At 38.5% G+C, this 13,711-nt stretch overlaps 1 protein-coding gene across 12 annotated transcripts in view; it reads right to left on the bottom strand.

The window, feature by feature from the left end:
- Window positions 1-13,711, bottom strand: part of DTNB (dystrobrevin beta) — a 208,887-nt gene that overhangs the window by 172,872 nt on the left and 22,304 nt on the right. For all 12 annotated transcript variants that reach the window (XM_077774220.1, XM_077774219.1, XM_077774217.1 and 9 more), the window contains exon 4: window positions 5,529-5,614. In XM_077774220.1, coding sequence (XP_077630346.1) covers window positions 5,529-5,614 — 86 coding nt within the window. The remainder of the gene's footprint in view (window positions 1-5,528; window positions 5,615-13,711) is intronic.

Here is a 13,711-nt window from a genome sequence, read left to right as displayed (position 1 = left end):
CCATCTTTCTCTGACTACTCAAAGTGTGGTATATCAGAGACAAGCAAAAACAAAAGTAATATAAGTTATTATTATTACAAAAGCATTTTATGCTACAAAATAGAAAAATGCCTTTTATCATTTTGGCATATTATTTCTTTTTCTACGTGTAAAATAAATTTTTGTCTAAAACTATATTATATTTATGCATTTTTATTCAATCATGTGAGTATCTCAGACTATAACTGAGTTCTGAGTTTTGGACACTAAAGCCGTTTCAAGTTTTCACATGTTATAAAAAATGTCATAACAAATATACATAAAACTTAGGGCACACTCTTGATTAATTCCTCATGGTAAACTCAAGAAACAGACTGAGTCAATGGATGTGGATATTTTCATAGCCTCCCTGATATATTCTGTTAGGCTGTCATTCAAAATGGTAATGCCAGGTTTATAGAGAATTTAAATATAAATTACATGAATCATCTACTCCTATCTTTTTTTAATGTTTTTTTATTTATTTTGAGAGAGGGAGAGAGACAGAGAAAGCATGAGTGGGGAAGAAGCAGAGAGAGGGGGAAAAAGAGAATCCAAGCAGGTTCCACACTGTCAACACAGAGCCTGGCACAGGCTCATAAACCATGAGATCATGACCTGAGCTAATATCAAGAGTCGGATATTCCACTGACTGAGCCACCCAGGAGCCCCAAATCATCTGCTCCTATCTTTTAATGCGAGACACTTGAGGTGTGAATAAGAGACTAAGTTTCCTAGAAAACAAACACCAAAATTAGACAAAGCAAATAAAATCACATAAATTAAATGACAAGTAGGATTTCATAAATAATGGGTTTTACAGTCTGTAAATTTCATTCTCTGAGTTATTTTTAGGGTTTCTGACATTACTAAGTTTTGTTCAGGCTTATAATTAAATCTGTATTTTGATTATAAATCACTGGTATTTAGAATATGATCCCAGTTAACCGTGAATCTAGGATACAGTTCCTAATGGCCACAACAGTGAACTATTTCTATAACTGGATGTTACCTGGGGATAGAAACTCTCTTAAGAGAGATATGAAAATTCAATCAAGAAATGTTTCAAGTTAAAAGTACAAATATTGGTTACGTTGTTCCAAATATTATCTCGAGGGGCACTTGGGTGGCTCAGTCAGTTAAGCATCTGACTTCAGCTCAGCTCATGATCTCACGGTTCGTGGGTTCGAGCCCCGCATAGGGCTCTGTGATGACAGCTAAGAAGAGCCTGGAGCCTGCTTCAGATTCTGTGTCGCCCTCTCTCTCTGCCCTTCCCCTACTCATGCTCTGTCTCAGACATAAAAAAAATTTTTTTAAATGCGATCTTGAAACTAAAATAAGAAAACAAAATATAAGTCAAATAAAAGGGGGGCAGAAATTATAAGAAAAAATCTAAAGTAAAAGGTAAAAAGCAGAAAGATCAAAATAAAAGGAAGAAAAGTAGAAACATAAGGTGTATTCCATAAATTAGAAAACTGAATTTAAAAGGAACATTAACATGGGGTGCCTGAGTGGCTCTGTCGGTTAAATGTCTGACTCTGAATTTTGGCTCAGGTAATGTTCCCAAGTTTGTGAGATCAAGCCACACTGCAATGTCAGTGCAGAGCCTGCTTGGGATTCTCTCTCTCTGCCCCTCCTACCACTTACAAACTCTCTCTCAAAATAAATAATAAACATTTAAAATAGATAAAAGGAAAATTAACAGAGGTAACAAAAAGAAAGTGCAGTTAATGGGAGAAAGATGGAGAAACTGAGAACAAGGTCAATGAAACAAGCAGATGGAAAGTGATTAGTCAAATATCTTTGGATATTACAATATACTGTTATAGCTCACTTTTGCCTAAGCTGTTATTCAGCCTTCTCAATGAAGCAGGACATGGCTGAGACTTGGAAAGCCAAGGAGAAAAGGATTCCCACAGCAAACAAACTGCCAATCATACTACAAAAGCTCCAGTATTTCTCTCATAATATAGGAGTCATCACTTAAATTCGTATCTTAAATACAACACTCAGAAGTTTGCTTATGTTTTCTCCATATTAAAAGTAAATCAGGGGGGTGCCTGGGTGGCTTAGTCGGTTAAGCGTCCGACTTTCACTTAGGTCATGATCTTGCGGTTCGTGGGTTCGAGCCCCACGTCGGGCTCTGTGCTGACTGCCAGCTCAGAGCCTGGAGCCTGTTTCAGTCTGTGACTCCCTCTCTCTCTGACCCTGCCCTGCTCACGCTGTCTCTCGCTGTCTCTCTCTCTCTCTCTCTCTCTCTCTCTCCTAGAAATAAATAAAACATTAAAAAACAAATAAATAAATAAATAAAAGTAAATCACGGGCACCTGGGTGGCTCAGTCCGTTGGGTGTCCAACTTCAGCTCAGGTCATGATCTCACGGTTCATGGGTTCGAGCCCTGCATCCGGGTCTGTGCTGGCAGCTCAGAGCCTGGAGCCTGCTTCAGATTCTGTGTCTCCCTCACTCTCTGACCTTCCCCTGCTCACGCTGTCTCTCTCTCTCTCTCTCTCAGAAATAAATAAAACATTTTTTAAAATTTTTTAAAAAGTAAATCAGAAGTGGGAGTTAAGTGTCTGACTTCCATTCAGGTCCTGATTTCACAGATCATGAGTTTGAGCCCCACATCGGGCTCTGTGCTGACAGCCTGCTTCGGATTCTGTCTCCCTCACTCTCTGCCCCTATCTTGCTCATGCTCTGTCTCTGTCTCTCTCAAATATAAATAAAAGTTAAAAAAATTTTTTAAGTAAATCAGAAGCAAAGAAAGATTTCTAGAGACCAGTACACTAATAATTCCATCACATTTACCAGATAAATGGGATACACACACACCACCACCACCACCAAAAAACAAAAGTTCAAGAACTTGAGAAAACAAAGTTGTCTGAAAGCATCAGAAGGGATAAACAATCCAGAGCCTCACAATTAGACCCAAGTGCATCAGAAGATGACATCCTTGAGTTATGAAAAATATGTAAATTGTAACCAGAGAATTCTGTTTAAAACAAGAGGGACAGACCACATAAATGTGGTTTCCACTCTGAATGATTAAAATTAAGAAATGGAGATAGGCTTCAACACCTGAAATGTTTTACTTATATTAAACATGTCTTTCTGAAGCCAAGATAATTACAGTACAATAAAAATAATGAAACAAAACTACAAGTGGTAAAGAAACTATAATTTTGAACATGATGACAAAGAAACCATATTTTACCCCTATCTGCATAACACAAACATGGTAATTAGTGACCTAGCGTGGCTGGTATCTCTTCAATCCATATCTGATGTGCAGTGATCTGGCGTTGTGAACACAGTGACAAGTCACGTTGGCCTGGGCATGTGTATTTCTGTGCCACTTGAATAATGATCACTTGTATTCCTCTAAGAAGTTTGAAAGCACATAAAAAACAAACAAAAAACCTGTCGCTAACTGAATCCCTTCTACACTTCACATAATACTAAAATTTGCACTCTTCGCTAATAGTTACAACAGGGAATTGCAGTAATTTTAGTACTCAATTAACAATTGATATTTGGCATGTACTATGTGCCACGTTCCAGCTCTATGTAAATGTAGCCGATTTAATCACAGAAACTGGAAGGTTCCAGAGTTATCTGCAGTTATATCATGAATTGTCTATTTTTCAGCCACTTCTTCCAGTACTAATAAAGATGGCAATGTATATTATTTATCTGGTGTTATCATCATTAAAAAAGAGATACAATTCCTGGGGTTTCTGGGTGGTTCAATCAGGTAAACGTCCAACTCTTGATTTTGGCTCAGGTCATGATCTTATGGTTCGTGAGTTCCAGCCCCAAGGTGGGCTCCACACTGACAGCATAGAGCCTGCTTGGCATCCTCTCTCTCCCTCTCTCTCTCTGCCCCTCCCCTGCTCATGCTCTCGCTCTCTCTCTCTCTCTCAAAATATATAAATAAACTTTAAAAAACAAAAAAGATAAAATTCCAACTTTCTTTTCCTTTGTGCTTGAATGAAATATAATCTTTTCCATTATTAGTATCTTTCTCAAAAAAACACCATGCTGGAATTAAAACATACTAAGAAATTTCAGCCCAAAATAATAGTACTTTGAGGTATCATGTGAAAAATACATAGAAGAGTATTTAATAAAACTAAAAGTTTTACTACTAAAATTCTGTTTTACATTACAGCTGATTTTTGAAAGATAACCCAGGTAAAAACTGACCAAACATATTATGTAAGACCTTTTTTTAGAATATTGACATCTATATCCGGTGAGCCACCAAGCTTTCCTATTTTCAATGCCATGGTAACATGTAAGAAAAAGTGCAGAAGACAAAGGCACCTGCCAAGTCATCCTGCCCAAAAGCTTGTGCTTAAATCTGACCAAGCTTTTATAGCTTTTAATTAAAACAAAAAAATGTCGGACACAGAGGAACATCGTAGGGACACAATCATCAAAAAACCTAGTCCATGAGAAATTCTCCAGGACAGATGGCCCAGTTTCCTCAACAAAGCAATTCACAGGGTATCTCACTTCGTTAAAACCCACAGCTTCAGCCTCATGTCCCTGGAACCCCCAGCTTTCCTTACTTGCCGAACGGCCCTTGGCTCCCTGTGCTGCATCCTACATGCACCACCCATCGAAGCATCAGGATTCCGAGTACAACAAAGTAGCTTAGAGCGGGGCTACGAAGCTCGACAGCCTGAGTTGAAATCCCAGCTTCGCCCCCTCAGTTAACTCGTCTATGAAGTAGAGAAAATATTGCCTGCCGCTCAAAGAAATGTTAAGCATTCAGTGAGAAAACACATGTGAAGCACTCAGTACAATGTTTGGTGTATCTCAGGCAGTTAGTATCTATCTAATAAATGATTAGGTGAAAACCATAAGCAGAAAAATTAAATTACTGTGAATGTTGCTTCTTTTGATGTCATTTAATCTTATGGTATATTTGGGAACAATAAAATGACAAAATGGCCAACAGTAAAAAAAGACAGGAAAAATAGGTGAAAAAAATAGGCTATAAATTTCTAAATAACTGAGCTTAACTCTAAGGTACTAAGGAAAAGTTTAATCACATCAAATACCCTCTGATGAAGAATAAGCTTATTTTTTTAAAGGGCTAATCTTGACCAAACCTGGTAAAAGTAATCAAATTTATTTTCTAACTAAAAGCAATCAATATAATCATCTGCAAGCAAAAATTTTAATAACATGGATATTAAATATTTTTAAGAGACTTTAAGGTCCACGTTCCTGTTCTGAATCTCTTCAGTTTTGTCACTTTGTTCTAAAAAAAAGAAAAAAAAACCTAAACAAATTAACAGAACCAATATGTCCGTCTCGACAGTAGGTGGCATGACCGAGACACTATGAGCCAGTTGCCAGTGGCTACAAAGGGAAAGATGTAGTAAGAACACAAAAAAGTTCATGATGGCATCATCCAAAATTCTGAAAACATTCATTTAAAACTGTTTAAAGGTCCTAATTTGAAAATAAAATCTTTCAAATAATATGAAAGTACTTACATCTCAATTTGTCCAGCATTTTTCCACCACACATGGTTGCTAACATAGCTTTAACTGAAAATACGGTCAACTTGCCTCGGCCCTCACTGCAAAATAAATTATATTAGAAACAATTGCTATCTGGAACCACAAAAGCATTAATCAAATGTATCACTAAATATCAAGCAACTAGTAAATTCACCCCTACCATTATATGCTACAATTATTACCCTGGATTTTTAGAAAACTTGGAGTGTTAAGGCCTCATGTATGTTAGGTAAAAAGTGCTAAAACTAACCTGAATTATTTGGAAAGGAGCTTTATAAACATTCTGTAAAGAATTTTCTACTGGCTCTGTAGACAGGACACATGGATGAACCAGAAGTAAATTTCCTATCAATTTTTAGCCCATTAAATCCACAATTGAGTTGTTTTTAGTATTCAAAACTGAGGCACCACCCGGTTTGAATAATTCAGAAATGTGTCCCTTCCAGCACGATAACAACAGTTTATTGTTATATAGTAAACCCACAGGGTGCACACTGCTATAAAGCTTTTATAGTACATTCATCTTTGTTCTTACTGTGACAACCTTGCAGTACCATGTGTTTACTCTAAGAAGCTTGATCATATCTGTCTCAGATCTCCCCATAACACCATGGTGAGAAAACTAAAGGGGAAGTGATAGTAATACTAATTCTTTCTTAGTAACTGGAGTTGGAATGTCCAACATACATGAACTATCTACAATAATGCTACACATACCTGCAGACCCAGGAGAGTATCAGCAAGGCCCTCAGACCCAACATGTACACTGTTCCCTCCATTCAACTATTCCCTGGTTTCATAGCAGCTGAAAACCCCACTAGCCAGTTTTTAAAGTCAGCACATGTAAATTAACAATGGGCTTTTGTGTTCATTTTATAAAGCTTGTGCTTACAAAGTTTCATAGTAAGAGTAAAATACCTTTACACTGATGAGAACTATATCATCTTGTTTTGAAAAGCAAGTGTCACCCTATTTATCTTTATTAATGGCTCTAATAGAGTGCTTCCCATTTTCTAAAACTTTTATACAGTGAGATCACACCTGAAAAAAAGGCAAATGGTTTATAAGCCAGAAGGTTCCCAGTGAAAAGATCTCCAGGAAATACTAATTAATGCTTGTTATAGTCTGATTTTCAACTATTACATATCTTTCAGTTTATTCATAAACCCAGAATCCCTGTAATTAGCTAAAATTAGGATGGGTTTTTTTTTTAGTTTTTTAAAAAGTTTTATTTTGAGAGAGAGAGAGAACAAGCAGGGGAGGGGCAGAGAAAGGGAGAGTGAGAATCCTAAGTAGGCTCCACATTGTCAGCACATGGAACCCAATGCAGGGCTCGATCTCATGAACCATGAGATCATGACCTGAGCCAAAATCAAGAGTACGACACTTAACCAAATGAGCCACCCAGATGTCCCTAGGATGGGGTTTTTAAAATATAAGTAATTCAGAAATACAGACACCGCTCCACGTCCTATACGGCCCTTGGTGATGTAAGGAACATGCCTGTGTCAAATGCTCACTGCACTGTACAAACAACAGGAGGGGCCCATGGGGGGCTCAGTCGGTTAAGCGTCTGGCTTCAGCTCAGGTCATGATCTCACGGTTCGTGGGTTTGAGCCCCATGTCAGGCTCTTAGAGATGTCTTAGAGACAGCTTAGAGCCTGGAGCCTGCTTCAGATTCTATCTCCCTCTATCTCTGCCCGTCCCCTGGTCGTGTTCTGGTTGTCTGTCTGTCTGTCTGTCTCTCTGTCTCTGTCTCTCTCTCTCTCTCAAAAATAAGCAAACATTAAAAAAAAAAGTAAAAACAACAGGTGTAGCTACAAAGAACATCAACTACTGAAAGGAATGGATTTCTAACACCAATACAGAACTTTTATGGTGGGCATTTGTTTTTGGTAACCAACCATCTAAACGCCAAGTCTACCTCTAAGCATGCCTTATATTATGAGACAAATACATGTCCTACCACCCAAGTGTGAAGAAAGAAAAAAAGAAAAGCTCTCCTATTTGCTTTCCCATCTTTCTCCAAAACTAAGACATGGCCCCAAGCTCCGCCAGGAAGACATACCCGCTCTGGCCCAGAGAACCGTTAGCTTGTAGGAGGAGGCCTCCAGAGGACCCGCCAGCAAGCACGGCTGCACTAGCAGGCACACCCAGCTTCCTGAGGCGGCAGAGATACAGACACGTGTGACGGGTCCTCGGCTCAGCATCAGTGGTATGTGGGGTACAAGCAACAATATCTGTGCTCTGGAGAGGTGGCAGGGGTGTCTTCACGAGACCAGTTTTGTGACACAATTTTGAGATTTGTTCTTGGCAGTGTGGTCATTAAGCCCACTTTCCCAGCCTTCTTGGAGCGTCTGTGGGTCACACATACCCTTTTAATAAATTAGCCAGAGATGGTTTCTTTTTATTTTTTTTAAGTTTATTGAGAGAGAGAGAACAAGAATGAGTGGGGTAGGGGCAGAGAGAGAAAGGGAAAGAGGATCCAAAGCAGGATCCACGCTGACAGCAGAGAGCACAATGCAGGGCCTGACCTTACAAACCATGAGATCATGACTTGAGCTGAAGTCGGACACTCAATGGACTGAGCCACCCCGGTGCCTCCAGAGGTGGTTTCTATTGCTTACAACTAAGAACTCCAATGGATGCAGTTTCTGTCCTGAAGTGAAGTGGCCCAGAAAGATGAAGCAACAAAAGAAAACGTTCCTGAAGTCTAGAGTGTGAGCAGGGAGCAAGAATGAAGAGATGGGGCTCATGAACAGTGGTCGGAGCCTTGCTGCACAGCTAATGACCTTTTTTAAGGTAAATGTGCTCAAACCATTGTTTGCAGATACAGATTTCATGAAGAAAGAGTATCCAGGGGAAAGTAAAAATTAATCTTATAAGAGATTTCCATAAAAATCAGGAGATGGATTACCTGTGGGAGAAGGGAAGGAGATACACAGAAAGGACCACACGAAGGGTTTTCCAGGTGCTGACAGTACTCAACCCCTTGGCCTGCACAGTACCTACACGGGACATCTGCATTACAATGAGTCATTAAACTGTGCTTTGTTTTAGGCATACTTCTGTAGGCATTTTCTTTTTTTTAATGTTTTTATTTATTTCTGAGAGAGATAGAGACAGCGGGAGCAGGGGAGGGTCAGAGAGAGGGGGAGACAGAATCTGAAGCAGGCTCCAGGCTCTGAGCTAGCTGTCAGCACAGAGCCCAACGCGGGGCTCAAACCCACGAACAGTGAGATCATGACCTGAGCCGAAGTTGGTCGCTCAACCGACTGATCCACCCAGGCACTCCAAGTATTTTCTAATTCTCAGTAAAAACTGCTTAAAACAAATGAATTCTGGGAAAGTGAGGGTTACCTTACTGGACAAGGCAATGGTTTAAAGGCACAAAATGAGGAAGGGAAACCTAGAGGTTAAAAGACACTTAAAATATTTGAACTGTATGCATAAAATTTTTCATAATGGAATCCATAAAAAGAATAAAAATGTTAAAAATACTAAGACCCAGGCCCTATCCTTAAATGTCCATTAATAAAAGACCTACTATTTATGCTATCATAAAAAAGAATAAAAATTAATATGTGAAAGACAAAGAATTATACCCAGGATAGATTATTAAGTTTAAAAAAAAAAAAAAAGGCAAAGCATGGAACAAAATAATTACTAGAATGCTATGGAGCATTCTGTGAAAAGACATTGAAAAAATAACAACAGTTGCATCCAGGGTGGAAAGAAGGCAGCCAAAGGAAAGCATGAAAGGATGGGCACTTTCCACTTTGTAAGTATCAAACATGCTTATATTAGAACAGACATTTCTCAAGTCAATAATCTTAAGACACTAGAAAAAGAACAGGAAATTAAACCCAAAACAAGCAAAAGGAAAAAAAAAATATGCATAAGAGCAGGAATCAGTGAAATTAAAAAACAGAAAAATAGAGAAAAATTAATAAAACCAAAAGCTGATTCTCTGAACAAATCAATAATACTGATAAATCTCTAGTCAGTCTAAGAAAAAAAGAAATAAAATACATTCCCAATATCAAGAATCAAAGAAGGGTTATCAACTACGGCTTCTATAGACATTATAGAAATAAGAAAGTATTATAAAGACTTTATGTCCATGAATTCAACAACTTAAATGAACTGGACAGACGCAAACCACTCTTTGAAAAACACCAACTATTAAAGTTCACACTGAAGAAACAGATAACCTCAATAGGCCCATATCCATCACAGAAACTATTCTGTATTTTTAAGCTTTCCAAATAAGAAAGTTCCTCATCCAGAGAGCTATACTGGTGAATTCTAAACATTTAAAGAAATAATTGCATTTCTACACTCTTTGAGGGAATAAAAAAGGAGAAAACGCTTCCCAATTATTTTATGGGACCAGAACTATTTTGATACCAAAACCACAATAATCTATTACAACAAAAGAAAACATACCAGTATCCCTCATGAACGTGGACACAAAATTCCAGATGCCGAAACCCCACTCTGTTCTTGATATTTTTTTTAAAGCTTCTCTTGTTGCTTTAATACGCATCCTGAGCTGAAAACCACCAACACAGAACTTTGAAAGCAATACTACTAAGACTGCAGCTTTTATTTTGCAGGGAATGATAAAATCAAAGGACATAATGAAAGATTAAAGAGAATTAATCATATTGTAGTTGTATAACTCTTTCTGGCTCCAAATCTCACGTTCTTCCTTCAAAGAGAAAAAATGGTGTCTATTCCTGATGCAAAGAAGAAACTGATGACATTTATGCAAACAGGAGAGTGTGGCAGAGCCCAGTATGCTGGCCAGAGAGCCAGGTCAAACTCAGCTGTTATTCAAGAAAGATTTAAGGCACAGTCCCCATCAGTAAATGTCACACGGCAGGTCTTAATGGGTACTATGACACCTTAACTTCTAAAAATTATCATAGGAGCACTTAACAATAATTTTCTTTTTTTCTTAATCTTCAAAATGCTTTAGAAACACAAATATTTAAAACACTTTGCATTCCTTATTCAAATATTCTTGAACTCAGTTCTAATGCAGATATTAGTTCCAAATTCAGAAGTCTTATATTCAAATACAGGACAACAACATCCTTCTCAATTGACCTAGATCGGTACTTCTATCTTTTTCCACTCATTAAGACTATTTTTTATAAATTTTAATGTTTCTTTATTTATTATACCCCAGTGTGAGCAGGGTAGAGGCAGACAGAGGGGGAGACACACAATCCAAAGCAGGCTCCAGGCTCCGAGTGGTCAGCACAGAGCCTGACATGGGGCACAAACCCATGAACCGCAAGATCATGACCTGAGCCAAAGTCGGATGTTTACCTGACTGAGCCACCCCTCCACTCATTAAGATTATTACTAGTTTCAATGACTGACCTCTGATCAGATGTACTAACAGAATAGTGTGTGTGTCACTGCTCAGCTATTATCAGTAATGTGTGGTCCCTTAACTCATTACCTCTCAGACCTACTTTCGAACCATTTTCCTATTCATAACAGCCACACAGCAATATCTACACATAATCTCCCACCCACTGCACCATGAATCTTCTCTCCTTTGTGCCTGCATGCTCTTTTGGGGTGTGTTAATACACGTGTGCTTAACATCGCATGCTTTATTGAGTGTGAGGGGATATGCATGTCCATGTCACTGTGTAAGTCAAAAGGATAAAGGGAACATACAAGCAAGGTTGGGGATGTTTTAAGTAAGGGGAAAGGAGATGTATCTGAGATTAAGAATCATGAGGACCTGCAGACAGAGAGATTTGGAACTGATGCTTACCGAGCCCTCATGTTTAAGAATCTACTTATAAATATATAATTGTGCATCCTGAAAATGGGGCAGTGGGTGCAGGTCTGAATTATGAACTAACCTTCCCCACTTATAATGCTTACAGCTTTAGGCTCACAGTTCCAACGATCAAAAGGTTTATTCACCTTTCAAAAGAAAATACTGACATAAACAAATTAAGAAATGGTGTTATTGAAAGATACTTTAAGGGGCGCCTGGGTGGCTTAGTTGGTTAAGCATCCGACTTTCGCTTAGGTCATGATCTCGCAGTTCGTGGGTTCCGGCCCCGCGTTGGGCTCTGTGCTGACTGCCAGCTCAGAGCCTGGAGCCTGTTTCGGAGTCTGTGTCTCCTCCCTCTCTCTCTCACCCTCCCCTGCTCACGCTGTCTCTCTCTCTCTCTCTCTCCTAGAAATAAATAAAAATATTAAAAAAAAAAAGAAAGATACCTTAAGTACTTACTAAAGATACTGACATAAACTATAATTTAGCATACAGAAATAGTCACTTAATAAAATTAGTGAAGGAGTATTGTGAAGAATTCTCAGAATTCTTGCTGAAATCATGTTATTTATATTTTTCTCTTCAAACACAAAGAATCTTAGCTCCCTCCTCTCAACTGTTTGCTTTGTAGGCCAAACGTCAGCATTTATTCCTTTCCTCTGAATGCTTTTCTTGGCACCGGGGTTCCCAGGCTACTTTAAGCCTAACTAAAACTTCCTGTAGCTGCCCCCAAGCAAAGCATTGGGCAAGTGTCACTGTTACTGTGTCCTCTAGTCCCGCATTAGCGCCCCTGCATTCTCCCTACAATTAGAGGCAGCAGAGGGGAGCTGTGGCCACTTAGCAGCCCAACACCCTGTGATTATGTCCCTTATCTAACTGATTCTTTCTTCTTGGAAAGACTCATTCTCAATCCCTCCCAGTAGACATCTGAATTTAATCTGTATACACTAGTCAAGGCACATTTAAAACTCAAGAGTCAGCTGCCCCAGGCCCTGGCACATACAACCTCCCCAGCATCTGTGTTCTCGGTCCTTTCAGAGTAAAATCCAAGTTGGTCCCAGAATCAGTTCTCTTCATCCCAGAATCAGTTCTCTTCAAATAGGATTCGGTTTTATCACAAAAAACGTGGCTCAACTTAAAATGTGGCCTATGATAGCTGCAGAGTTGTCTAGTAGGTCAATACTTCATAAGTAACAGTAAATATTAACCCCTGCATAAAGATACTAAAATGAAAGGGCCAACAGGTAACATCTGTTGAGGATGATGGGAGTGAGGCAACTTGTTATTTTAACCCCACCCAGTCTCTCCCGGGAGCACCCTCCCTCAGTGAGAAACATGCTTCTCCTTCTCAGACTTCCCTGCGGGATTCACTGCTACAGACCTATCATTTTACAGTCTGACAATAAACCATGCACATGACTTCTAAAAAGAGTTCTTATTATCCAATACTGAGAAAACACCATGATTAGCTCTGTGCCAAGCTAAGCAGACGGTGAGTCACCCTGAACAAACGCGGCTATGTTTTAACATGTGGGCACCTTCACAAGCCTCTGCCGCCCTCACCTGTGCCCTTTCATTGGGAGTTGGCTCATTTCAGTTTAGCAAAGTCTCAAATTCTACCTATTTTTAAAAATATTTAAACTAACCTAATCTGGATGGTGTTTATAGCTTTGCACTATCTAATAAGAACTTGCTCTTCAAATTAATACTTTTGAAAACAAGACTACAGGGGGCATTTTTTACTTAAGAAAACAAGCTGTTTCTACATCTTTAACAAACAACTGTGGCTGCTGCCAACCATAAATTAGTACTTCTCACAGAAAAATAGACTTCTACTTTACAAACACTGCTACTAGTCCAATTACCACATGCAGCTAAAAGAAGAGCATTTCTTTTTGATTTTCAAAAACTCATATTTTCCCAATTACTCTTAATTTACAAAACTTCACAGTGAATGGATTATACAATAATCACCTGCAAATCAAGAATCCACTTGGCAAATGTCAAATAGCTTAATCAAGTAGAATCAACTTAGAATATTATTCGGTTTTATCAGAATGCCTGCTAATTTTCATTTCAACCTTACAAATATTTATTAAGAATTTAGTGTTGTGTTTATCAAGTAATCAAAGAAGTATAAGGCAGAAGAATCTCTGCTCTCAAGAGCTTTCAACCTTATTTGTACACTTTCAAGGCAGTTCAGAGCACTATATAATTTAAGGTTTAAATAATGATACAGACTGGAAACTAATTTGACAATAAACTATTTGTAAAAAAAAAAATAATGATACAGACAAATACTACAGGTCATCAAAGGGATGAAAACGGGTGATAAAAAGGAAGGCTT

Source organism: Crocuta crocuta, unplaced genomic scaffold (genome assembly GCF_008692635.1).
Source record: "Crocuta crocuta isolate KB4526 unplaced genomic scaffold, BGI_CrCroc_1.0 scaffold246, whole genome shotgun sequence".
Lineage (NCBI taxonomy): Eukaryota > Metazoa > Chordata > Mammalia > Carnivora > Hyaenidae > Crocuta > Crocuta crocuta.
Note: the sequence above shows the minus strand (reverse complement) of the source record. Positions and strands in the feature narration are given on the sequence as shown.